The sequence below is a fragment of the Melanotaenia boesemani genome, chromosome 12 (assembly GCF_017639745.1).
Source record: "Melanotaenia boesemani isolate fMelBoe1 chromosome 12, fMelBoe1.pri, whole genome shotgun sequence".
NCBI classification, from domain to species: domain Eukaryota; kingdom Metazoa; phylum Chordata; class Actinopteri; order Atheriniformes; family Melanotaeniidae; genus Melanotaenia; species Melanotaenia boesemani.
In genome coordinates this window covers 24,146,785-24,174,540 of record NC_055693.1, presented here as the reverse complement: position 1 = coordinate 24,174,540, position 27,756 = coordinate 24,146,785, and the positions used below count along the sequence as shown (strand labels likewise).

Below are 27,756 nucleotides of genomic sequence, written 5' to 3'. Positions count from 1 at the left end.
TATCCAACAGCGAACAGTACTCCATATTAAACGTCCTGTAGCCGCATGTGGTGATGTTAACCTAAATTGCGAGGGTCATGTCGAGGTAAGTATTCCATTTGAGGTATGGATTTTTGTGCTTAACATCTGCTGTTTCAAAAAAACTGCTTTCCTTAATATTGATATAGACAAACCCAAAACACATTAAACTTCAAGCATTTCTTTGAGTACAGAGGAGAAGTGAAAGGGTCTTTGCACAAATGTCAGAACACATCAGCAACAAAATGAAGCCACCCAGAACTCAGGTATGCCCCATAACAAACCACAGAGCGAGGTCAAGCTGTTAAACCAGTATTCATTATGCAAAATTACTCAATGTGATAAATTAAATACTTATTATTTCTGTCTATTTTTTAAATATATGGTAATTCATAAGGCTAAAACTTTAATTTTTATATAATTTGTTGATTAGTTTTTTTGTTGTTTTTCTTTTCTGAAACTTAATTAGTCTGACTTGTCTTTTTCATCACACATTTTCTTTTAGCTGTTTCTATTAATATGACATGTACATACTAAATATAAATATTTCATTTGCATAAACACAAGCATTGTTTAAGAGTGTTTGTCATCATGAAAACTGCCTTGATTTCATGCTGCTCACGTTTTTCCATTGCAGTTTCCTGGAAAAAGGGTCCATGCATTTTATAAAGGTGGTCAGTTTCATGGCGGTTTTAAAGTAAAACGAATAAAAAAAGAAGTACACATTAAGGGGTAAAATGAGTTAATTCACATGCAGACTATAGGTCCCCTGTTGTTTAGACCCTCAGCAACAGTACACTGTATCTCAGTGAAACATGTTTAAATTAAATTGTTATTGTCCATTAGCATGTTATGCTACAGCAGCTCCACAGGCTTCTGTTGATTTTTTTTTTTTTTTCTGTGTAAACAAGATTATGTTCTGCTACTAACATTGACTTTAATAATTTAAAACCACAACTCTAAGTTTACTTGGAATTTATTAATATTGTATCTCTGGAGTCACCATGTTCTGCCAGAAAGCCTTGGGTCAACTGAGATGAAGGTGCTTTTCTTTCATTTATTTATTTTTTTCCTCACCTTCCTTCCTGTGATGTGGAGCTGAATCATCAGGGACTTGAACACAGTAGGTCTTCCTGGTCTGGATGCCCCATCCACACAGAAGACTGATATTAGCCAGCCTCTGATCCTGCTGGCTGAGTAAGGGCAGGATGCGGCATTCATCCCAATCTGTGGCCCTCCACATGTACCTGACAAAGCACATAGCCATGGAAATATTAAGCAAAAGCATTGATAAATAGAAAAAGAGTCACTGTTTGTAATGAATCTTAAAATGCGTTCATCACAACTGTGTCTAATTTCAAAAACAAAACTGCTATCAATCTAGAAACAAAGTTAAAAATGCATCTACCTAAACAGAATAAAGTATCAGTTTACACATGCCTATGACAGCTGCTTTCACAAAGTCCCACAGAGCAAAAGACAAATTAGCGTGTGCAGTCTTTGGCAAGAGCTTTGTCACAGGGTGTCAGGGGGAGGGAGGCATGATTATTTTGATTCGAGAACTTCCAAACAAATGTTTGGTTTCAACTATGAAAAATGCAGTCATGCAGAAAGCAATAATATTTGAGGAGATTACCAGAACAACAGCCTCTAGTAATCTATCAAATGCTTAATTTCTGTAATGAGTTTTCCCTAATCATGTAAATCCTCTGCTCCCAGGCACTCCATGTAAATTTAACGAATAAAACAAAATTAACCAGCAGGGAATGTAATTCTCTATTGACTACTTTGTTCAGTGCATGTTATATTAGCTAAAGCCCATCTTGACTCCAGTGCCTGTAAAACAAAGAGGGGTAAGGCAAACCCCGCTTTTTATCCAAGTACTTACCCATCCAAGTCAAGTCATGCCTGTTCAGGATCATTCAGCTGTGAGGTTTTTCTAGTTAGCTAACAATTTAAGAAATTATAAACATAAACACAAAATAATCAAGAAGTGAAATTAGAAATATTTTCTTTCTCTTGCTTGTTTCTTATAACTATGAAAAAGAAACAACACAGATTGTCAAAAAAAAACCAAAACAAACAAACAAAAAAAAAAACTTTTGTTTTCGGAATTGCACAGTTTATTCATAAAGAGCTGTGTCAGGAGATTGCACATGAACTTTGGGTTATAATTGCTATTTGAAGAATCACCTGGGGCATTTTGGAAGTAAATCTCCAATGATGTTGCAAGCTTCTTTTTCTTCGAGGGCAGGGCATCGCTTCCCGCTTCCATGTGGGATCTGCGTCACGATCCGTGACCGAAGACGATAACCAGGAGACAGATCGTTGGACCGACAGGTCTTGGAGCAGGTACTCCAGGATGACCAATCAGATGTCTGACAGTCTTTGGGCATCCCACACGCCTGGAAGGTCAGGGGGGAGCTGTCCTTGGTACACAGACTGAAGATTGAGAAGACTGCTTTACAAAAGTCTGACAATTCAATAAAAATTTTAGCAGAACATGACACATCTGTAACCCCCTCACACTTTTGGAACATAACTGGCAACAAAGCAAAACTGTGGAGAAGTCCTCCTTGACGATGGACAAGGCCTAATGAAAATTTAACATACAACTATGGTTTTCAGAAAAGCAGGCCACAAACCACAAAAATGCCAAACCAAGCTACTGCAATTCTACAAATCTTAGACATCAGATGTCTGCATCCACGTCTGTAGGAAGGTTTTCTCCCCTGTTATACTTTAATAGAATTCTTAAAGCTAACCTTGTTAGCTTTACAAATTAAATATCTGTTTAAGGAAAACAACATGGCCTGGCATCAAATATATGACTTACATAACTTCCTTGTTCCCCATACCCCATCACTGTGTAACATTATGACAGAGAATATAGGGCTTCTTGGCTAAGGAATGTACAAACAGTATGATCCAGAACTGCTGTTTCTCTAGACATAAGATTACTACATTTTTTCGAGGTGACTGAGCTGTCACAAACCAATAGGTGCCATCAGTGGGTGACATTACTTGGATGAGGCTGCATACTCATACTGCATCCCACAAGAACACACCTACAGAACATTACTTAATGACATACAGCTTTTTGATTTATATCAAGATGCAATTCTATTCTATTCTACAGTCATTTAGCAGACGCTTTTATCCAAAGCAACTTACATCTTAGAGTAAGAACAACACAAGCAAAAATTCAAACAAGATGGGACATCATAATTAAGTGGTAGTCAGATTGCATTTTTATTTTTATTTATTTTTTTTTTTAATTTGTTATTATTATTATTATTGTTGTTATTGCTATTTTTTTTAAGTCCTATGTTTAAATACAAGATCCCGATTTCATCACACAATATCATCTTGGGCATAAGTGCACGCAGCTTATTCAGTGCTGAGTTGAGCTAAAGAGCTGGACAAATCTTTCTAAGTCATTTTGATGAGTACAAGAGTTAAGCTAAGTTATAATTATACCTGGATGATGTTGGATTTTGATGACTCAAACCTATCTATACACTGCAGTTTTTAAGAACGTTTTTACAACTTCTTGGCTTTTATTGCAGAAAATGTGCTACACCATGATTGTAGTATGTCCATCTTGTTTGTGAGATTGATTTTTTTGAATGGTAATTGGGTACAACGATTTTCCCTTTTACACAAGCATGCTTATAAGCGGATTGTGAGAAGAGGAGTCAATTTAGCCAGTATTGTGATGGTAACAAGATCTAACTGGAAATAAATGTGCTGGATATATTAAACATTCTTCATCGTTTAGATCTTAGGTGTAGTTGGGATTTAAAACATCAGTGGGCAGATTTAATCAGTAATGTATAAAATACAGTTTTATTGCCTTAGAGAAGCCAGCAGATGTATGGTTCTGTTGGTTTCCTGCAGAACAAATGTCCTTTGTTGCTTCCATATTTGAATGACATAATTTAAATCTCTCACATATCCTCAAATAGTATAGTCAACGCTTTTACAGAAATGCTACAATGAGCTGGTGTGCTCTTTTACATGTATAAAACAAGTGCATTAGTCATGTAATTACAGCTTCAATTGTTCAATATGGGAAATATAATTGGTGAGGTTATTAAGATGTGAGCACAATACTCATTTTAGAATTTTACTTTATAATTAGACTGAGAGAAAAGTAGAATGAGGCAGAATTCATGTGGGAAATCCATATATTCAAGAGCTCCAGTCTTCCCCCTTTGTAAAACCATGCTAATACGGTGCTGTGCAGTAAAAGGCCCCATCACACTGAAGCCATGAAGCCAAATGAACCATTTAGGATAATAACTAGTAGACATTAAATTCATAACAAGGTACCAGAGTTTGACACTCTGTTTTTGTGCAAAATAGCATTGGGAAAAGCAAATCTGACCAAATTAATACTACCGTGACACTTAATTCTTCACTGTGCTAATTCAGTGAACTCTTCATGACAATGCCAAAGAAATATATATAAAAAAAATGTAATACAAATTTTAGCCAGAATATTACTGAAATGCTGTTTTTGATATTCCAACTTAATATGTGACAGTCTAAAATTGATTTTAACAGCCAGCTAATAGTGTCACTTTACTTCAAGAAGATGGTATTTAGTGGCATTTAGACAATAGGCCATAAAATAGCTGCAATGATTTCTCACTCACTAAAGAGAAAGGAATAGGAATATTTGTGTGCAGTGCATGTGTTTGTTCTTGCCTTGTGCTTGAGCATGTGCAGCAAAATCCATTCTTATCAAATCCAAATACCAGGGTTAGCTTAAAAAGCAGGGAGTGAGGTAAGCACCACTTGACATTTAACACAATAATACCTCACTTCCATGCCAATACACTGGTGAAACACCAGCTTTCACATAACAGTTATAATTGAATAAATAACCCCCATCAATAAAAAGGCATTATGTGTTTTGAATGCACTTTCACTGGAACAAAAATGTCTCATTGGATTCACAAGGGCAATGACCAATGATCACGTCTCTATCATAAGACAAAAACCATTTACTTTGGACTATTTCACCTTAGTTATCGTACCAGCTCCTTTCATTTTTATAGCTTTGCACGGAAGGAAAAACAGACTGATTTAAGATCGATCCAGTTATCAGTTATCAAAACACATCAGCTCTTCTGATACACCAATCCTATCATCTTGAACTTATCTTAAAACTTGATACCACATTTCTCACTGTGTTTTGCTTTTTCATTTTTAAGTCATAAAAAGGTGTCATTGAATTTGCTAACCTTTCTAAAATATTTGAACAAGCAAACACTTGATCCCCTTTGAAAAGTGCATTCTATTAAAGATAATATACTCGCATTAATTAAACATAAACATTTTTTTAAAGTCTCTATACAACATAACACCAATTCTTCCTAGCAAGTAAATCCAAGGGTTGACCACAGTAATCTCCCAGAACAAGATTCAACGACAATCACAGTGAGAGACATCCTAGACAGAGTCTCAAGTAGGACTAGATGGACTGCACCAAACCTGGACATGATACACACTTTCTGCCTTAGGAAACTAACTGCACTCCATGAAGGTCTGGTAGCACAAATGAGGTAGCTGATAATGAATGGGACTCACACAAACTGGTTAACCCAAAGTCAGATAGTCCTGATCACACAAGATCCAGAGAAAGGCTTAACTCCATTAAAATACCTGCCAATAACTGCGACACATAATAACAGATAAGATAAGAAGGCACATGGCTCAATACATGAGCCAGACCCAGAAGGAAATTGGGAGTTGCACCAGAGGAGCTAAATACCAGCTCCTGATCAATAGAACTGTTACCTGAGACTGTGAGATCAGACAGATAAAGCTAGAACAGTGTACAGATCCATCTATTGGTTGGAAATCCCAAAATGGACAATACCTTCAAAGGTGGTTGGAAATGGCAATGCAAAGCTCCCATGGGACTTCCAGATCCAGACTGATTAAAGTGAGGATGGCTAACCAACTGGACATTGTGGTGGTTGACAAACTACAGAAGAAAGCAGTAGACACATGCAGCCATCCTAAGCAACAGGGACATTAAGTACAAGGAGAACAAGAAGCTGGAGAAATATCAAGACTTGAAAATAAAAGCAGAGAAAATGTGGAAAGCCAAAGTCCTATTAGGGCCGTCAGCAATTGTGCACTATAAACACTTTAAACTGGGAGAGCAGCTCCATCAGAAACCAGGAATAAGAAAGATCTCCAGAAGAGACGAGCCATAGTGCCAACTCTTTTTTTGTTTTCCTTGTGTTCCAGTATAGTGATTCCCTACCTTTAACAGCTACAAACAAGCTTGCACCCAACCAGTTGCCAAGGCTCTACACACACATATGCACTAACACAAAAAAGTATCCAAAAGATCACTGGCTCCTCAGTCCAAATCAATCAACACATTTCATATTATCTTTCATAAAATAATTAATGCACCTTGGGTTTCCAAACTTCTGGCCAGGAATTAGGTGTCAGCTGTGATGTTTGTGACAGCCTGCTACAAACATGACAGTCTGTTCTGTTATTATAAGGTGGTGAAGTCTCCAACAGGTTTGTAGTGCTGACTGAACATCTTTAGAAACTGGAAGTTGGAAGACTTGGTGCAACAAAATGCCCTCTCATTATCCAAATTTAGTGCATGTATTCTCTTAAAAAGATTACATTGACATGGAATCATCTTAATGCTGAGAAAGTTTATCTTCATGGCCAAGGTATTGCACACACTTAAGGCTAGAAATTTGAATGTTCAATATTATGATTATTTGATAAAAATATATCAAAACTGGTAAAATGAAACATAATTTCTAGTGCTGGGCACGTTAACGCGGTAATCGCGCGTTAACGCAACGCTTAATTAATGCAACGCTTAATTAATGCAACGCTTAATTAATGCAACGCTTAATTAACGTCATTAACTTTTTTAATCGCTTGATGACAGAAACATGGCGTCCATGTCTCCCTTCCGTGCTGCAGCGGTGCGTCTGACGTGATCGGGAGAGAGCGGGTTTATTAAAATAAAGAGATGTTTTCTGTCTGGAACAGGAAGAAGAAAAAAAGAACCGATGTTTCTCTTTGTCAAAATACATGCAGATGGACAGAACATCGTAATTTTTGGTCAGGAAACTTTTTTATTATTATTTTTTTAATAAATACGGTTTTAATTTATGCAAGACAGCAAAGGTAAGACATGCTTTCTGACTTTTACAAACGTGAAGCATAAATCGGGTCTTCTTCTGCCTCTGGTTCGGTGAATCTTGGTCATAGCGTGATGAAACTTCCAGCTGTGGAATCTGTGAGATGTGAGCTTTCAGTAGAGGAGCCGTTTGTTCATGTTCATGTCGTGGGGTGGACACGGGGAGACATAATTTGTGTTTACATATTTTTCGGACTTTGTGTAGCTGCTCTTTAAATTATTTGTTGTCTTAACTGTGTTTGTTGGTGATAGAAATGGTTTTGCTGAGCTGGTAGCTGAGATTCTGCACTTTCTGTGGATACCACACATGTTTAGAGTTAGGCTACATCTACAGACCTGACGCTACACCCGGAAACGAGATGTTAACCCCTTAACTCCCGGTAGCGGAGGCTGAAAATTAAAGTTTAGAGAAATTATATCCAGAAATCTGGATAATGAAACACTGAAGGTGCATGGTTGGAAGTTATTGTGCATATTGTGAATATTTCTCTCTCCTCACCATCTAGAAGCTGTGAGATTCTAATCCTGCTTTCTGTCTGTTCACCTGATGCTGATATTCATCACATATTGTTCCTTCTGTGTTTAGAAGCTTCACAGCTTTAAATCCATCCTGCTGACTTTTTACCTTTTAGTTAGTAAATCCTGAACATTTCATCCTTCTTTGTCATAAAAATTTGATTTTATAAATACATATGAAGAAATATTTTATCTGAAAATTGCTGCTAAACCTGTTTATGTGTTTAGTGCAGGGGTCTGCAACCTTTCCAATCCAAAGAGCCATTTTTGCCCCTCAGCCAGCTAAATAAAACTACTTTAGAGACGCAAATGTTACGAGACTTTTCAAAAAGGCAAGGTAATATATATTTTTAATGAAGAGCCACCATAGGATGTTTGTTATTTTTGAAGAGCCACATTTTTATTTCCATTTTTAAGGTTTTAAAATAAAGAAAAACATAAAACCTTTATAAAAAAAAAAAAATGAGGATAGACACACTTTCTGCTAAGGAATGTAGATATTTGTGGAAAATGATGTAAAAGAAAGGAAAAAAAAGTCCATGGTTTCCAACCTAATGACAAGAAAGATAGATTTAAAAAAATATTTTAGCCAAGTATTTAGAGACATTGTGGAAGGTCCAGAGACACACTTGCAGCTCCAGAGTTGCAGGTTGGAGACCTCTGATGTAGTGTTTGTAAACTAAAACTTACTGCATTTCCTTTTTTATAGCTGTAGGCCTTTTTTCAAAGGAAAGAGACATTTTGCGCGTTAATGGCGATTAATCGCAGCATGTCATGCAATTAATCGCGATTAAAAGATTTTAAACGTTGCCCAGCACTAATAATTTCATTTCAAAGAATAAAATGAAAATCTCACATAAACCCTGTAATCTCAGATTGGGATCAAATGTTTGCGTGTCTACCCATGTTTAAAAAACATTTACACACTTTTGTCCTTAAACGTCCCAATTTCAAAATTGTTCATACACTTTTATTCTTTGCCTTCTAAAATTGTAGTACAATACAGAACTTGTGAATGGCTTACCTCAGCATTACATTCTTGCCATCACTTCTTGTGCAGCGTACATGTCGTGTCTGATATCCCACTTCTAATTCCCATGACATGGGGTGTTTGATGTGCTCATGAACATGATGGTGGCGGGTGTGATGGGAGTGGTGGTGAGAAGTCACTGTGTCCAATGTGACAGTGTTGTTCTCATCGGAGCGGGTGCTGAAGTCCACTGTGGTCCTTCCATTTAATAGGGCATCCTTGTGATGGGGTAGCCGGCAGTCACTCCAGGCCCCTACTTTAAGGCTGTACTGGTACTCACCCTCTGCAACAGGGCAGTCAACAGAGCTAGTACAAGTCCTGGTCTCTGTTAAGTTAGGGCAGTTTGCCCCTCCATACATTGGTGTGGCCAGGACATGTCGAGTCCGATGCTGCAGGCCAGCACCGCAGGTTTTGCTGCAACTTGACCACGAGGTGAAATCTGAAACCACGCAGTCCTGGGGACATGGGATTAAGCATGCTTGCTCCACAGGTGGTTTCTGGGAAAATAACTCACATATCCTGGTGGTGACTATGGTTCGATTTGAAGTGCGAACACAGTGGATATTACGCCTCTGAATGCCATGCTGTGCTGTGATGCATTCAGTTGTCCTCAGCTTGAGTTCATTGGAAAAGAAAGGAACAAGAATACAAGCTCCCCAGTCAGAAACCTCCCACTCAAAAAGATCCTGGTGCCAGTCGCACACCTTAAAGCACTGCCTCTGGCTTTCTGGCTTGTCCAAGTGCCGACAGTGAGAGTGATGGGTAGTCCAACCCTCTATGTGTACGCACCATACTGTCCTTGTTTGAACCCCACCCGAACCGCACTGCTCTCCGGTACAGTGACCCCAATGGCCTGCAACAAAGTAGACAAAGAAAAAGGACATTTTCATTAAAAACTGGAGCTTCTCAAAAAAAAAAAAAGCAATGATTTAAATTGCAGCTATCTTGTGGTTTGTAATCAAGCACAATTCAAGGCCATTCAGTGAACCTACATGATTGCTTTATTCATGAACTGAGAGGGGGAAAAGAACAAAGGAACACAAAGTAATCAAACCAGTGGCAGACATCAATATAGAAAATACAAGGTCATTTTCTCTGTCACAAGGACTAGATTCAATTGATCAATATTTTTGGTTATTAAAAGGTTTTGCCAGCAATATATCACTCAGGTAATATTGTAAGGTACGCAATTTATTTGCTGAATCACAGAATTTTGTGAGGGTGTAGAGTAAGGCTTTAATTTTAATTATCTCACTTGTAAATGTCTGTTCATCACCAGTTCTTTCAAACCACTGCAAACTCAAAAGGACATATTGCTTGAGACTTGATTGTGTATAGTTTTAACTTTGAGGGTGTTCAATTAAAATTTCTGTAACAGCAGGCGCACATGCACTACTTATAAGTTAATTCCTTAAAGGTAAAAGAAAAACATTTTCTCTCTACAAAATACACTGTAAAAGGGAGGTTTTTCAAAAGAAGACTTTTGACTGACGACTAATGATATTTCACAAAACTGACTGAAGTCAAGCTGGCATTTTCCTTTTCATTCACAGCACTTTGACAATCTGTATTATCTTCATGTATTTCAATTTAACAGTGTTGGTCAAAATAAGTTAAGAATAATTAAAGACTGGAACCATAATCAGAAAGTCTGTAAAAGAAGGAATTTCCATCTGCAATGGAGAAGGAATTCTGATATTATGGACACACTGCATAGAAAAAACCCAGGGAGAAACACTCATTAAATGTTGATAGCTGAAGCAACTACAGATAGTAGATGCCTGAGAAGTCTCCTTGCAGCATATACCTTGTTGACAAAATTCTTCAGGTATTCTCAAAGATAAAACGTTTCTTATATTCACCCAAGCTCAAGACACATCTTACATTCCTTATTTGGACACTCACTTAAGTGCTAAATCATCCCAAACATACTCATTCAAAAACATTTCCACCATATTCATTTCTGCGGTATAAAACAGCCATTCTCTGCATCACCTGCCAATTCTTCCACATGTGCTATTTAGTGGAAAGTAAAATGTGGTCACAGAGGGAATAAAATTGCTGATATTGCTGCAGTGAAAACTTCCATTAGCTTTTGAATGGAGCTTAAAATGTGCAACTTACATAAATTCAAGCTGACCACAGCCTTGTTTCTGTAGAGATGGGAACCAAAACCTTGTAACAGCCACATAAAAGCTAAGGCAGAAAAATTGGAAGATATTTTGTAAAAAGAATAACTTCCATGAAAAGATATCAGTTCCAACAACGTGGTAAGTAGCCCACATAGAATAATGTTTTCTTAACAAAAGGAGTTGGTCCACTGTGGATAAAACTCCAGAGTAAGCTTGTTTTCACCTGAAAAACCTCCCACTACAGCTTTCTTTGATTGCAATAATTCTTTTATTTAGCTGATTTTTATTTTCTTTGATCATGCATGGCACATTTGTTGAATAATAATTCTAATTTTGTTATCCAGTGGTCTCTAGATGAGGTTATTTTATTTCAATATAACCTGAAATCAGTAGTAGAACATGTGCACAACTTGTATGCTAATGTTACAAAGAGGGGTAATTAAATTTCATCTTTGGAAAATGCTAAATTAATTTGTCCAAAAACTCCTTAATTTAGTTCTTTGACCTTTTTACCTTAGTTTCCAAAAGAAATGGACATGTGGAAAAATAATCATATCAGCTTGCTGATGTAATGTAGCTATATACGTCAGTCATGTTCATTTCTCATCCAGTTATTTTGCAGCATGCTGTGAAACGGATAATTTGATTCATTTCTTCTAATTGGAATTAAATTGGTGTAATAATGAGATCCTACTGCTTCCTAAATTGCTTTTGAATGACAATGTGCTGAAACTGTTCTTTGTGTTTCTGTGCCAGAGAAGTCTACCATTAACACTTTGCTTCCTGGCCAACCACTCACAGCTAGACGGTGAAGAGCTGAATTCTTTCACACTTCATTAAAGCTCAAGGCTGAGTTTCTTTGTAACAGGGGGTGTGCCATTGTAATGGCACAGAGTAGCCACTACTACTTCATGCAGTTGCATTGTTTTCAGTGCAGATACAGTGTGTTAGTTTAATTTATAAAGAACACAGATTTAGATTCAAATTGATGATTTTATATTACAGAGAAATCATTTATACATTAGGAGGACTGTAAAGTTGATTCTAACCATTGTTTCTTGAAAGAGGCTGTGCGGTATAGTCCTTTTTTATTGATTATGGTATTAAAGAGAATCACAAGCTCAATTAATATTTTTATTTATCTTTTCATTCTTTAATAAATACTTATTTTGTCATATTTTGTTGAACATGGGGTCAAGGAAGCGAAACTGATGTGTAAATACTCAGTTACATGAGGTTAAAATTGAAAACATTGGCTATTTCATGAAGACCATTTAAAGTAAAAATACTCATAATTGCAGCATGAAACATGTGGCCAAGCAAATATAGAAACATAATAGCATGCTGGAACTGGTCGAGCTGTGCTGCAAACCCATTTGATTTTGCAATAACGACACAGCCCATTTCCTGATATTTAAAAAAAAAAAAGAAAAGCCTAATTTTTAATTTTCAGTTTGAGCTCCAGCTTACAAGATGTCCAATTGTTTTATTTGTTTATAGTGTTAAATATACTGGCAGCTCTTTGAACGTGACAGATGTGTTCCTTCTGTCAGGAGAACAAAAAAATGTACGAAAGATCACAGACACAGCTAGGTTGTGAAAATCTCTACATAATTGTTTTTTATGTGTTTAGATATCAGTTAAAGTTCAATTTCATGAAGTGTAGTAACACACATAAAGAAAAAAAAAAGACTAAAAACCGATTTGCCTTAAAAATAATATAATAACAGCTTTAGACTAAAATAAGATATGAGCAGTAATTCACAGTTGAGCTCAAAGAATGCACATATCTTTCATGTTTTCTCAGCGGTTTAGCCCTCGTGGTCACTGTAAACACTGTTTCATCAGCATGACCACCTTGGCCCAAAAGTTCCAAATATGAGTGCTAGATTTCTGGATGTGTGATTCTGCTGTCAGGGGAGCCAGCTAACACAAGCACTAGTTCATCTCTTAAGCTCTGAATAATCACACTCTCGATCTGTCAGTATCAGCATCTGTCAGCCCCTCAGGAGGAACCAGTCGCCCACAGCTCCATCATTCCCGTCTCACTCACTCGTCTTACTTACACCTCAGGGGGCCTCTGGCACCCACGGGGGCTCCTGCTATATTTACCATTCAATTTACTTCCTGAAAGAGAACCTTGAGTGAGGGATAAGAGGCTGAATAGGCCACACCACAATATAAAGAAAAACAGGAATTATAGTTGGCCACCGTAGCGCGAATAAACACGAATTCTCTTTTTCTGCATTGTTCAGCTGAACCCCATAAGTTGGACAAATGACAGCAAATCTGCACAATAACAGCAACTAACACGACAAAAGCAATCGCCACGAAACACCAAAAGTAGACAGATGGAGGCAAAAAAATAAAAAGATGCAAACAAAAGAGCAGTAAGCTGTCACTACGAGAAACCTGCGCTCAGCACCGTTAAATCTTTTGCCTGTCTGATCCCTTTAATTACTGTTGGTGAAAGCATCACTGAGTCCGGCCAGTAGATAACTTGTAGGATTTCTGGTTGCTCTTATGGCTGCATGCAGCTTTTTTTCATTCAAAGCATTTACCACTGCGATTTGAGACATTCTGATTTCCTTGTTTGTTAAGTTTAAAACAACAGCAAAATTGCCAATATTGACAAGTGAATGCATTAAATATTAAAAGCAGATTGATTTTAGACTGGCATGCTTTATGCGATGACATTTGAAGCCAGCCATTTCGCCTCAGCATCTCAAAAAGCATTTTTGAACATCGATTGCTCAAACAAGTCGCCACCTTTGGATACACGCATCCTTTGTCACAACACTTTTTAATTGAATGATATCTATGCCACTGAGCCTAATTATGCACAGAGCTACCGCCCCATGCCACACACCATCAGCTGTAATTTATGAGCACTGAGGTGCATCCTCAATTACAACGTTCATTTATGCAGAAATTCATCAGATTATCATCAGGCAGTCAATCCATCTCCCAAAGACTTGACTCAGCACATTTTAATTCAGTGTTCACAAAACAGGTCCAAAAGACATTTACGTAATGAGCTTAAAAGAACAGAAGAAAAGAAAGGAAAAAAAAAAAAAAGAAAAAGTCACCACTGGGCAAACTAAGTGACAGAAACACTCAAAACTGCAAAGTAAAAATAAAAACTTCATGCTTAAACCTTCCTGTTTGAATATAAAACATGCATTTCCATAATTTCACAATAATTCATTATTGCATTTGTATTTTGGGTTGATAGTGAGATACATAATACAGCTTTAATTTCCCACACTAATGAATTATATACCTTGGGGCGGTTGTACTATGCACATAGTCCCAATGGGCTTCTGTTATAATTTAGTATTCAGCTTTTAGCATCACTGCCAGACCAACTTGAATGGCTAATCAGTAACCAAATGGCCAGCAGGATAAACTAGACAACACATGCTGTGACTACTGAATGACACAATCCTCATTTCAGTCTCCAATCACTAGCTGACTAAGGAAAAGCTGCCATGCAAAACCCCTCGCCTGTCAAATAATGAGATATAATTCTAAAGTACATTGTATTTAGCACCGAGGCATTTCCTGCCATTACTGAAAATTTGATTACTGGTGTTTGAGAGAAAACAGAAAAACAAATAAATATTGATTCACCATGATTTTACCGTAAAAAGAAATTTTCACCCACTCTGTAAAAACTAAAATGCAAGACACTCAAGTTCCCTAGCTCTGAGTCCTCTTTAATCAAATTCACAGTAAATCATCAGGATCGTTTTAATTATATTACAAAGATTTTTAAGTGAGGAATCAATCACTAGTATTAGCGTGTCTTCTTTAGAAAGTGATCAAACAGGATTGTCAGGAAAGTATGAAATACAGAGCAGTCAAGCTACAAATAATTCAGTCTTTATGACGTGTCTGTAATGCAAATGGCATGATTTTAAGGTTTTTGGGATTTACATCCTCTGTATTAATTGTAAATGCAAGTTAGACATATGACACTAGAACTGACGAGTTAAAACCAACTAATTATTCTTTAAGTTTGTGTGTTGTTGGATTCACAAAAACAAATAGCTACATAAAGGAGCAATGCTCAATGTGGTGTATTCTGCTTTGAGGAACACTCAAGTCTTCAGCCAGAACAAAGCAAACAGCATCATGCTTTGTTGGGCTCCATTATTATTTTGAGAAATCTTTTTCCTGCAGGCCATGTTTGTGTGAAATCTAAATCACTGCAATGGCAGGCAGCATATCAGCAGCCATATACTCAGCCCAGTCTCACAGGGACGCATCTATAGGTGTCTGTAATTGCAAGTCCAGCTAACTATTTGTTAGTTGTTTTTTTTTTTTTTGGTAGAATTTCAAAAGTGAAAATTTGTTGGTCAATATTTACACAAATTCTCTTCCATCACAGTCCTTGATCCGTATCGTCTATATAGGGCAATATTAATGCCTGTAGTCAAAAACCTAGTTTTTCTGTTTAAGAAAATGTTGTACTGCTCTCCAAATCCAAATTCTGCTAATGCACTCAAAAATCTCTGCTTTAATAAAGATATTTTGTGCTTCAATTCAAACCTCAGCTTCTGCCTCTCAAATTCAACCTTGTACGTGCAAATGTCCTGCATGCAAGCTTGAGTTTTTCTCCGTGCGCTCAGATTCAATCAGTGCTCCCTCATTTGCTCCTGAATTTTTTTCTCCTTGTTCTTGGATTGTGAGAAAATTTTGTTAAAATTCATTCAGCCAAAAGAATGCAGATATGGCAGCGGCCAATTAAAGCATGCATCCTTGTGGGTGCACACTCAAGATATGTAGCTACTCTCATTCAAGTCTACTTACCATTATGCATTAAATGCATTAAAAGTTGACAGACTGGTAGGAAAAGTTACATAAAATAGGACTATAGAAAATGTCCCTGTGACGTCACTGCAGCTTTTTCTGCCATTTTGGGGTCACCTGGCTACTGTTTATGTAACTTTCAGGTTTGTCACCATTAAACTGTGTTAAAAACATGTTTAAAACATGCTGAAAAGAAACATCCTTACCACAATAAACTCATAGAAAGGTGAAGACTTGTTATGATGCAAAAACATTTCATTTTGATAACTTAGATTCCAACAAGCTACTGATCAGTGAATGAATTTCAGGTTTACATGAATTGCCACTGCTTCAGTCTCAGATATCTGTGTTTACCCTGTGTTTGATGTAAGGTCCTACACCTGTCATGAATCTAAAACCTACTAATCATTGAATGTTCATGAAGCCATTTTCAAACGGGTGGATTAAACCTGCCAGTCTACAAACTGTCAGCTGCAACTGCACCATCATACTGAAAATGAAAATATTAACTGAACATTTATTGTGGGAACATGGGAGTTTCATCCAGGTCAGATCGCTGCATTTAAAATCACATGCTTATTCCCTCTGCTGCCAGTAACCCTTTCTCCATGAATTTCAAGGTGTACCACCTCACCATCTAACCGAGGGCCAGTTTTTACCTAGGACGAGACTTAAAACCAGGGGGGACAGGGGATTTTCTGTGGTTGGCCCCAGACTCTGGAACCCCCCCATGTCAGCACAGACCCCACTGTGGAGTGTTTTAAGTCTCATCTTAAGACATACTTCTATTGCTTGGCTTTAAACACTGCACTGTTGTGTGGTTCTCTGTGTAATTTATTTTATTTTATTTTATTTTAGTTATTTATTTAATTTTGTATAACGTGATTTTATTTAATTTATTGTGGTATATTGATTTTGTGTGCAGCAGTTTGATTGATTGATTGATTGATTGATTGATTGATTGATTGATTGATTGATTGATTGATTGATTGATTGATTGATTGATTGATTGATTGATCGATCGATCCTTCGATCCTTCGATTGATCTCATTCATCTAGCTGACAGGTTGTAAATGCAGCCATCTTTACTTCTGTACTCATCAACCCCAAACTGTCCTTTATATCCAAACCATGGCCAGCCAGAACCACATCACCTAGAAATGTTTCTGTTCTCTGTGAAGTGTTTATCATTGCACTCCCTCAAAGATGGAAACAAGGGTGAAAATCTGATGGTTAATTTCCTTTTTGTATGCTGGTCACAAAGCTGCTGCTGCAGCTGGGAATGCAACTCTGGAAAAAGAAACTGATAAGATGAAATACTCGTCAGAAATTATAAATAAGTTGGAAATTAGAAAGACAAAAGGCACTGCTGAACCATTGTAAACAGAACATGGGCTCCTCTGAAATAGTGAATCAATCCCACTGTTCTGTGCATGGCGATGTCAGTGTGCATTTTCTTTTAAGCACCCAACAGTGGCTATGTATTTGTAGCAGGAGGTTATAGCCATCCTAAAGTCAACAACTGATCAGACTGATGATAATTTTATTATTTGTTTCCTCATGGGGAACTTCAAGCAGGGGGTTTTGCCTACTCCGTCTGCAGGTTGTTGCCACGGTGATCACCCTTGTCTAGGTGGCTGGAACCCTGCACTGCAGCCTTATGGCTTTGGTGCGGGCCCCGGTCTGCCCTGATCGGGGTGGTGGCCACCATTGGACATGGGTAAACTGGCTCCTGGTGTGGATGGATCCTCATTATATTGTTTCCTACATTCAGTTTAAAGACAGACATTAGAGAGTCGTGTGTGTGTTAGTGTGTGTGGGGGGGGGGGGGGGGGGGGTTGGGGGCTAGAGGGGCTGTGTGTGTAAACAAATGTGCACGTGTGACTGTGTGAAAGATTTTAATGAGTGTTTTTTTTATTGTTGTGTAATTCTATTTAAATATGTGTAAAGGCTTGTTTAATTTTAATATGCATTAATTGAAACGCGCTTGAATTTTTTAATCATGTAAAGGACTTTGTGTTGCCTTCAGCATGAAAAGCACATTATAAATAAAGTTTGATTTGATTAGATTTATTTTCAATGGCAGTTTTAATGCCTTTCACATTTCATGTGTACACAATTTCAATTTGTCAAAAATGGCGTGGTTCTGAGACTGTGGCTGTGTACCTGAAACTGCAAATATTTAGTCTTCTTAGCCAATTAAGCATTATCCTTGCATAGATGGTCAGGTAAAAATGATGCATAGTAAACTTATGGTAATGCCACAGTTGGGCAGCCATCACGGCTGCTTTGTCTTCAACTGTTTAGATTCAGACAAAGAGTAAGTTTTCTTTATTTAATTATCTTCTCTTTTAGACAATTTTCAAGGTTATTACTTAAGTCACACTTGTCTTCGATTTTTCTTTGTTTATGAACTTTGGTCACGGCAGTGCAATGTTACTAAGTTTCAGATGCTGCTGAAATCACAAGTTCATTCTTGTTAAGTCATCCTTGATAATTTCTTGTTCGGAAAACTGATTTTTCAGTGTGTAAACAAGCTTGCACCAGAAATATTATCTCAAATGGCAAATGAACAAAGTCATAGAGTTAGGACTAGAGGTGCAGTAAGTAGAGACTGTTGTATAGCACGACAACAAACAACATTTGTTCTAATCTTCTTTTTCAGTGAAAGGTATAAAACTGTAGAACGCATTACCATGTGAACTCAAGAAACTGGCTGGGCTCAAGGTTTTTAACAAGCATACAAAGAAATGGCTGAAACTGAAACAAGTCTGTGAACATTGAATGCAATAATTCTAGATCCCACTCAAAGATGTGTGTACACAGGATCTGTACCCATGCAAGCATACACACATTCACACAGCTGCAAACATACCTACACACACACACACACACACACACACATTCACACAAGTCTAATACGATAATTTTTTTCTTTCTTTCTTTTTTCTTTCTTTCTTTCATTCTTTTTCTTTTGTTCTTTCTTTATCCTTGTGCTGCTTCCTGTGTGTAAACACTGATATTATTGTACACATTTTTAATAGTTTAAGTATTTTAACTCAATACTATTTTGTCTGTTTTCACTTTGGAAGTCTAACCAAGGGCAGGGGTTGCAAATTAGCCTTGGCTAGAAACCTGTATGCATGCATAGGTCCCTGTTGAAAAAAACAGGACAAATAATAAATAAAAAATAAATAAGTCAACAAAACAAACAATGAATCATGGGAGGAAAAATGATTTCAGCACCAGACAAGAACATTATTTTCCTGGGTTTACTTCATCAGGAAATCCTGAACTTACTCAGTCAAGGTGACCAAATCAGTAAGAATGAGAATGTTACCAGAAATTTTTTAAAACCAATTACAGATATCTGGGATAATGGGGAGACTGTCAAAAACAGATATCTAGTAATCTGTAATATACCAGCAGGAGCTTTGCTTTTCTATATCCAGGAGTAAAAATAATTCCTATTCCAGCACAACTTCTTTTCTCCAACTAGAAATTGTAGCATGTCCTTCTGTCTTACTAAAAATATCACCATGGTCAAATGTAGACAGCACTCACACAAAAATCAATGTTCTATTAACTAACCTTAAAGCTAGTAGTTCATCTACAAAACACACATCGTGTTTTCTCTTTGGATTCCTTCTATACATATAGATCCCACTTTGATTCCTTGTGAAAACCCCAGAGGGGTTCTCCAGCATGTAATCAATGTGTTTGCTTTTAGAAAGGCCACAGTACTTTTGTTTGCATCACTTTAAGACATGAAAACTACATATGGGGTGAGACAAAGGTGTGCTTTACCTCTGCAGTGATCAGAATCTTTTTTCCATGTAATTGCTTGTCTCATGTGGTCTTCTCAAGTCCCTGCACTAGCCTGTGCAGAGGTGACAAGTAATTGGATGGGATGCCATTCACTCCTATGTCTCACTGCCTTCCGCTGACCTGGGATTTCACTTCTGTAGGCATGGGAGCAGAACTAATGGCCATATCTGCAGGCAGCAACCTGAGGGAGGACCCTGGTGTTTTGGTAATGCAGGTGACCAAAGCCATTACAGGACAGAGATAAAGTGACAATTGTATCTCTGGTAGTGCAACACAGTGAATGTGGTACATCTGCTGATTATTCTGGAAAAGCTGTTCAATTCAACTGTGAATCCATAGCAACTGTCTTCCTCCTTTACACAAGAGAATGAGTGTAAATGACTTATTCATGTGACACTAAAAGAATAAATATATCCATATAAAAAACAACTCTTTTTTTTTATTTTGAATTTTAAAAGGGCACAAAATGCATCATTTAGTATAGATGAGTTTGGGATTGAAAAAAAAAAATCCATTAGACAGTTGAAAATAAGAGTAAGAGGAACTGGGAATAAACTGATTTGATTTGGAGCCATGAAGAGATACTTATCATGAGGATTTGGGAGGAGAATTGATAAGGTTGCATTCATGGTTCAACATCTGCTGTAACTTCATTTCAGCGTTGATTACTGATGAACCCCAAAGATTTTCCTTGAGCTTCTCTCACACTGAGGTGCTCTGTTGTTGTTCAAGAATGACAAGAGTACTAAGCAGCAGTGGGTTGGGTCAACTTTAAATCACCAAAACTGGTTCCATGTTTAAAGAAAAATAAAAATTTTCTGATGACTGAATATAAAATAAAACAACTTGTTGCTACTGAGCTTTTCAAATAGCTTTTTGTGTGTTCAGTCTTGCCACTCTAATAAGCTCAGCTGTAGGAGGCAGGTACCTACTGTGCACTACCTGCCAAAGGCAGAGCAGCAGATGGGCAAAAATACTTTCCTCAGGGATTTACACTCTTAGAGGGCTCTCTGTGTGTTTCTACACCGATATCAAAGTCTGAAATTAAGTTCCAAGGAAATTACTTCACCCTACCACCCTCCCAAAAAAATAAAATAAAATAAAAGTCCCTGTTCAAGTGTAGTACTTCTCACGGCACTGACACTGTTTGCACCTCACTTGGTCAATCTCAGCAACAGCTTGTTAAAGCAATGGCATGCAGGGACCGTTCAGCTCATGCAAATGATTTTCTGGTTCCAGAAACCCAAGTGGAAATGTGGAAAAGCAATGGTGGAAAATAAAACTTGTCATACCAGAGGACAGATTTGTTCCAAATGAACTTCCACAATTCTTCATGTTGTTAGATGTGCAAGTTGAAAACTCTTCACAAGCACATCTACAACACCAGTTTTACAGGAACATCATACCTTATGTCTAGAAAATTAATAAAGCTGATGCAGTAAGATCAACATACATTTTTTTATTTGGTTATTTTAATTATGCAAAGAAATTTATTATGAATCTTATAACAAGGTTAAGCAGAAAGCATATAGCACTGCGATGTACAGTAAATATAATCTTAATAGCAAATACTTATTGAGAAAGCAATATCTAATGGTTTAGATAACCCGTGTAAGTTACTATGCTGTTACAGAAGTAGAACATGTACCCACATGATACCACCGACACAGCCCAAATTCTGTTTTTTACTTTGGAGTACTGGGGAAAAAAAAAAAAAAAATATCCTGAATGCCAAAGACTTACAAAACTGTGTTAAACAACTTTAACCAGGGCATACAACTGTATGACTACATTAAAAAATAAAATGCATTCCATGAAAATCAAAGCTTTTCTTCCACAGTTTTTAAAGTAAAACATTTCTTTCTCGATTTGCCTAAGGGTGAAGAGTAGCACGTCAAAACAAATGGCACATGAATTTTACCATTTTTTTTTTGTCTTTTACATTTTTTGTTTGGTTATAACAACACGTATGTTCCTGTCCAAAGTGACTTGTTATCTTAACTCCTAACGGTATTATGTGGACATAAAGGAGGGTACCATTACAGCTTGGTATTACCACTAATTTCCTGATTGGATGAAATTCTATTAAATCTAATTAGATTCAGTATTGATATATTTACGGATATTTATGTAATACCATTTTTTCTGAATTATTAAAGACATTCTCAAATAACTGTTTTTTTCTAAAAAAAACTAGAATTTTAATACCTCCGTGTCCAGAAACAAAGTTATTACGAGTGCTATCTTAAAAATATGGACTAGGCATCACTGCAGTGAGACAAGCTGAATTTGGACAGAAGCGACAGAGGCAACTTTCCAGTTGTGTATATGCTAAGATCTTGCCAAGCATTGGTAAGTCAGACAAGGGTAGGGTCACTGTTGTCACCGGAAAAGTAAAAACAAATCTGTCTCTGAGTTTTATCAGTCGATAATGGATTAATTAAATTTGAATAAATCAAATCGAATAATCGATTTTTTTTAACCCAGCTCTAGGTGCCAGTCTCTGTGATAGCACATGTGGAACTTAACAGAGGGCAAAACTGTCTGAGCTATGAAATCACACACACACACACACACAGAGAGAGAGAGAGAGACCTTGCAAACTGGGGATTCTACCTGGAAATATAAAAAAATGACAATCATGCAAAACATCAACTTCCAAATACCCAAAAATGACAGTTGGAGGATTCAGGTGAGATGCTAATGATTAGATCTTTACACACATAGGTAGGGGATCCCGGTCTTATCTAAAGCTCTAAACTCTCGTATTTGGTGATATTTTTTGTTACTGAAAGAGTCCTCAACATCTTCTTTAGAACATAGCTATGAATACAGAGTATTACCATGGGAGGGGCTTAACCTGTGCACAAACCACATTTCTATGAAGGACATAAAGTAAATTTACTTTACAAAAAGAGCGTTTGAGTAAAAGTATTTTGTCAGTGAACATAAAGACAGAGGTTTCGGAATAATGTGCACTAGGCACATTGAAATTGTTAACCATACCGTACAAAGACGTGGTTCAAACCAAAGACATGTTTTCTAGACATAAGTCTCATTTTGGCTATAAAGGCTGGTTGGTGGTAAATTAATCTATAGTTTTGTATATAAACCATGTAACTTAAAGCCACTAAAGCCATGCAAGAGGTCAGCAGGAATCAGTGAGAGTAGATACATAAAATATAAAATAAAAATGTGCACTTTACCACTGTGATAAATCTTAAAGCAGCATTCAATCTTATTGTGTTTCTCTGTGTTTGAAGGAGAAAAGAGATTAGACATGAGAAATGGAGAATCAGATGATAAACCATTTCCAGACAAAGTGTGGAAACAATGTCCCTGTGTCTGCTCCTTGCTCTCCTCCCTCACTGACCCACTCCTCTTCTGGGGATGCTGTTTCAGCCAGGCTCAACAGTAGATTGAATACAGACTTTGAGGTGCTGTTTTTTTACATAATGATGCAAAAATCTAAATAAATAAATAATATGAAAACATGTATTTTGTCAAGAAACACCAACACAAATGTTGCTGCCAACACATTTTGCCCCAAAAGTAACCGCCTACGCAGCCGACAACCAATAGTAAATACTAAAGGAAATCATAAAGCTGCCTGCTGATTCACTGTTAATGTTGATGAATGGTGGTTAAAAAGTATGTTCTCACTTTCAATAGGAGTATTTAGTTTAGTTTGGAAGACACAAAAGAACTTAAAGGTCTATTGTTTTAGCCAGGTCAGTTGAGGTTCTACTGGAAATGCTGAAGTCATATTTTTTCTAATTTTACCCTCATTTATAAATATGACAAGACAAAGTAAAGTTGCTGTAATTTTTTTTATTTATTTATTTAATTTTTGGCTTGTTATCACCATAATTTTGCAAACAGCAAGTTTCACTGTCTTATATGGCTTAGATTAACAAGTTCTTAATGATTTACTCAGACCATGACCTGAGTGTGTAATAGTGCAGCTTTCAAGAAGTTCTACCGCCAGCCAAGACCTGATGGGAGTCCTGCTGTGGCACAGATGTCACTAAGTTTTGGACATTCCAGCATTTGTCTGAAGTGCCAAGGTTTTTCCATTTTTTTTATTTCTTTCTTTTTAAAGGAGCAATAAGCGGTAATTTTGTATTTTTATATTTAAGGAATAAAAACAAGCATATGTGAAGAACTAGAGGTGTAATTTTATCTGTAGCATAGCAGAACGTCACACACCATCTCTGTGAATTGCCGCCTCCTCTGTCCTCTCCTCTCCAAGCCCTGAGCTCTCCGTTCTTATGAAAGGCTACAGCTAGTGATCCACAGCTGTGCTTCTTTGCAAAATGAAAAGGCAGAGAGCGGAACAAAATGTTCACCTGAAGATGACCGGGATCTGACGTTTTGTATGGTTCCATACCGTTCTGATGCAGACGGAGGGCTGGGTCTGCTGCTAAGAAAAACCATCCTGATTTTCATAAAAGTAAATAGTAAAAAATTAAAAATTTGATTTATTGGTTTTATTGATTAAACACCCAGCCCTAACCTGGATTAACGTTGGCCTTGTATTTACAAAGTAGAGATGCTGTGAGAGCTAAAGAAGTTACAATTTGACTCAGAGCTTGCTCTTCTCCTGGACAGTAAGCAGCATAAACATTAGAAGTTACTTTGACATGTTCCACAAAATGGTGATGTTGTTTCGCTTATTGTGTTTTTACATATTCGCTGGCAGACAAGGTGAATTGGGGGTTGGGGCAGACGTAGAGGGAGATGCAGCTTATGACACACTTTGTTTTGGTCTACAGGCGAAGCACAACAGCAGAGTTTGGGGCTTTTTGCCCCTTTAGTATTATTTTCTCTCTTTCTGTTATGTTAGCAAAGAACCAAATTGGGTTTAAAGATCTGATTGGGCTGCACATCCTTTTTTCCTGGTGGTCAGGAAATAAAGTCCTGTGTTGACTTTGCTTTTGATAAATGAATTTTCCAATCCTGGATACCTGTTGTAGACCAACATATCACTGGCCTCTGCTGTTGCAGATGTATTTAAGGGAGGTCACCAGGAAAAAAATCCTTTCATTTAACATTACTGGAAACTACATTTTGCCTAACGTCTACATTCCTTTTTTTTTTTTTTTTTTTTTTTTTTTTTTTTTTTTTACATTTTATTTATAAAGGCGCCTTTCTCACACTCAAGGTCACCGTACAATAAAACACAACAATGAATAAATCCAAATAAATCTTATGTAGTTATTTTGCTGGTTAAGTGCATTAATCAATGCAGTTAAAGCTCTTTTGCACAAAATATTCTTTTTTGCAACATTGCAGGGCAGCACCTTATTTACATTATCACCTGTTATGTGTTTTCCATCGTACAACCAATAAAAAATTAAATGAGCAAAATTCATTGTCTTCCCATCTTACAGTATTACTTATTACTTGATTAATTTTATAATTCATAACACTAAATGAATTTTGTAAAAATTTAGTTTATCTGTATATTAAAAAATCTGCATGGTTTGGTAGTTTAAGTGGAATTTCAGAAAGTTTATATCGGAAGTTTAGTTTATGAGAATTAGTATTGGATTGGAAGAAAAATCGACAAATTCATTGCTGTTTTTGAGATTCTCTTTTTCCACAAGGTTTTCACAGTTCATGGGACAACTTTCATCAGAGTATTTTTTTTCTCTCTTGGGCTGAAACACAAGCTTTATCATGACCTCAAAAAAGCAGCCGGTCTGACAGACTGACTATCTGAGTCAGGCTGCCTGAAGAACTGAACCTGTGGAGTTTAAATACTTACCTCATCTTTTTTTTTTTTTTTTTTAACTTGTCCTGTCCAGCATTGTAGCAAACAGAATGATGTCTGCTGTGTTGTGCTGAACAAATTTGCTTTGCCAAGAGGAGCTTTGTGGGTATAAGGCTCCTCTTGATAATGTCTTTTTTATTTCTTTATTTGTTTAAATATATTGTTTTATCTTATTTATTTGGTATTATGGAATTCATGTAATCTTGCTGGACCTGACCAGAGGGGACATAAAAAAAGGGCAGTAATGGAGAGAAGTAAAAAGGAAAGTGGAAAAAAGATGAGGAGAAAAAAATACAGTAGATAGAAGCAACGACCTGACTACCAGCTGCTACACCTGTACAGAAACACAACAGAGAATTTTTACGACTTTACAGGTAAACTAAGACAACAACAACAAGATGTATCACAAAAACAACCAAGGTACCAGGCCAGCACCCACCCCAATGTTCCACTCCCCCACCCCACCCAAAACACAAACACACGCACACTCTTCATCCTCCACCCCATAACCCCTCACTCACGGCCTCCCCCACACTGTATCCACAAACACTCCCTGTCACACACCCACATCACAACTAACACACCAACCATGCCCTGTGGGAGATATCCCCGGCAGTCCAGAGGATAGCGAGCCCCAAATCCAGCTCCCATCACCACATCCCGCCAACCTCCCACCACACCCCACCCAGATGCAGTAGACTAGGCACCCATACTTCACTCATCCTCCATCTGTCATTTGCATTCCCCTTGTCCCTCAGTTATTAATCAGATGCTTGCTCGGTTTATGTTAATTGGCAGGAGGTTAAAAAAATAATGACTGGACCAATATACTCACGGGTTCCCTGTCATTACTCGACCAAACTTTGAAAGCAGTAGTATGACTGCCATCATTGTTTAATAGCTGTTACCTTCCGGATGTTGCGGTAAAAGTACAGGGTAGACAATGTGTCCTTTTAAATGTGAAACTGAAAACTTGCTGAGTAAAGTCTGTAAAGCTAGGTTGATGTCCATTGTTACCATCTCATATCAGCCATTATACAGTATAAAGCTCAAAAGTCCTTGGACTGTATTTATCAGGGATCCAAAAAAAAACTATCAGCTATAGCTGTTATCACTGGATCTATTGGAAACATGCCAGACATGCGTGTTTCCAACAGACACCACAGACTTTTTTTTTTTTTTTTTTTTTTTAATTACCATCCAAATTTAGGGTCCTGGCTAAAATTTCTATAAAGCTAATTTCTTGAGCTTCAATGCAGTTTCTAAAAAACTATTTCCCTGACAATGAGACCAAATGAGTTTTCTAATCCACCTATTTTACATTCAACATTAACTGCATGGTTACATATTTACACATTAAAATTAAGATAAATGAATGTGAAAATAAATGCAAAACCTGTTTAATGCTTAATCAGTAAAAATGTATTGGATCAAAAGATAAATTTGTACTTTACATTTTTGAGAAAATCTCAAAGGGCCTCAAGTTAAAATGACAAATTAAAATCAAAAGAAGCATAAAAACACACATTTTCATAATGTAATTAATATACTAAGTTATATAGAAGCCTTTCTAAATAAAAAAAAACGTTTTCAGATGTTTTTTTAAATGACTCCACTGTCTGTGGCACCCTCAGGTGTTCAGGCAGGGCATTCCACAGCCGTGGAGCAGCAGCCTGAAAGGAACCGTCCCCCACTGTGCTGAGTCTCGTCCTGGGTGGGCAAAGGTCGTTAGAGTTGGTGGACCGGAGGCGGTAAATGGTGGTGTACAGAGACAGTAGCTTTGTCAGGTAGCCAGGGGCGTGGCCATGCAGGCACTGGAACGTGAGCAGGCAGATCTTATACTCTATCCTCTGCTGGACAGGGAGCCAATGCAGGTACTGCAAAATAGGGGTGATGTGGTTGTATTTGCGCCTCCTCGTCAGGATGCGGGAAGCGCAGTTCTGGATGTGCTGAAGCTTCTGCAGGCTCCTGCCTGGGGTCCTGACGAAAAGAGCATTACAGTAATCCTGCCTGGAGGAGACAAAGGCATGGACCAGCTTTTTAGCATTACTGAGGGAAAGGGAGGGGCGGAGTTTGGAAATATTTTTGAGATCAAAAAAAAATGTTTTAGAGAGATATTGAATGTGATGGTGTCACATCCCCAGGCCTGTGGCCTGTGGTTGTGGTAATTTACATTCTGGTGCTCGGTTGCTTCTCTGCAATTGGCTGAAGATGCGACAGTGACCTCCCTCCTCTCCCGCCTCCCTGATTGGTCACCTCCAGTCCAGCTTATTCTTCGGTGGGAACCCCAGAACCAGAACCCCTGCACTTCCTCTCTGCCAGCCAACCACAAGGACTCCAGGCCTTTAAGAAGGAGGAAGCACCAGCACTCAGGGCAGCTGTGTACCATTAGGCTCGCCAACTGGGATTGTGTGTAGAAGTGGCTGGTCTGAGTAACCCTTGTGGT

At 37.5% G+C, this 27,756-nt stretch overlaps 1 protein-coding gene across 1 annotated transcript in view; it reads right to left on the bottom strand.

Annotated features, from left to right (window-relative positions):
* thsd7ba (thrombospondin, type I, domain containing 7Ba) overlaps nt 1-27,756 on the bottom strand; it is a 232,850-nt gene that overhangs the window by 107,528 nt on the left and 97,566 nt on the right. Inside the window, exons 4-6 of the mRNA XM_042002424.1 lie at nt 8,754-9,612; nt 2,212-2,460; nt 1,096-1,265 (exon numbers count right to left, since the gene is read on the bottom strand). Of these exons, the coding sequence (XP_041858358.1) occupies nt 1,096-1,265; nt 2,212-2,460; nt 8,754-9,612 (1,278 nt within the window). The remainder of the gene's footprint in view (nt 1-1,095; nt 1,266-2,211; nt 2,461-8,753; nt 9,613-27,756) is intronic.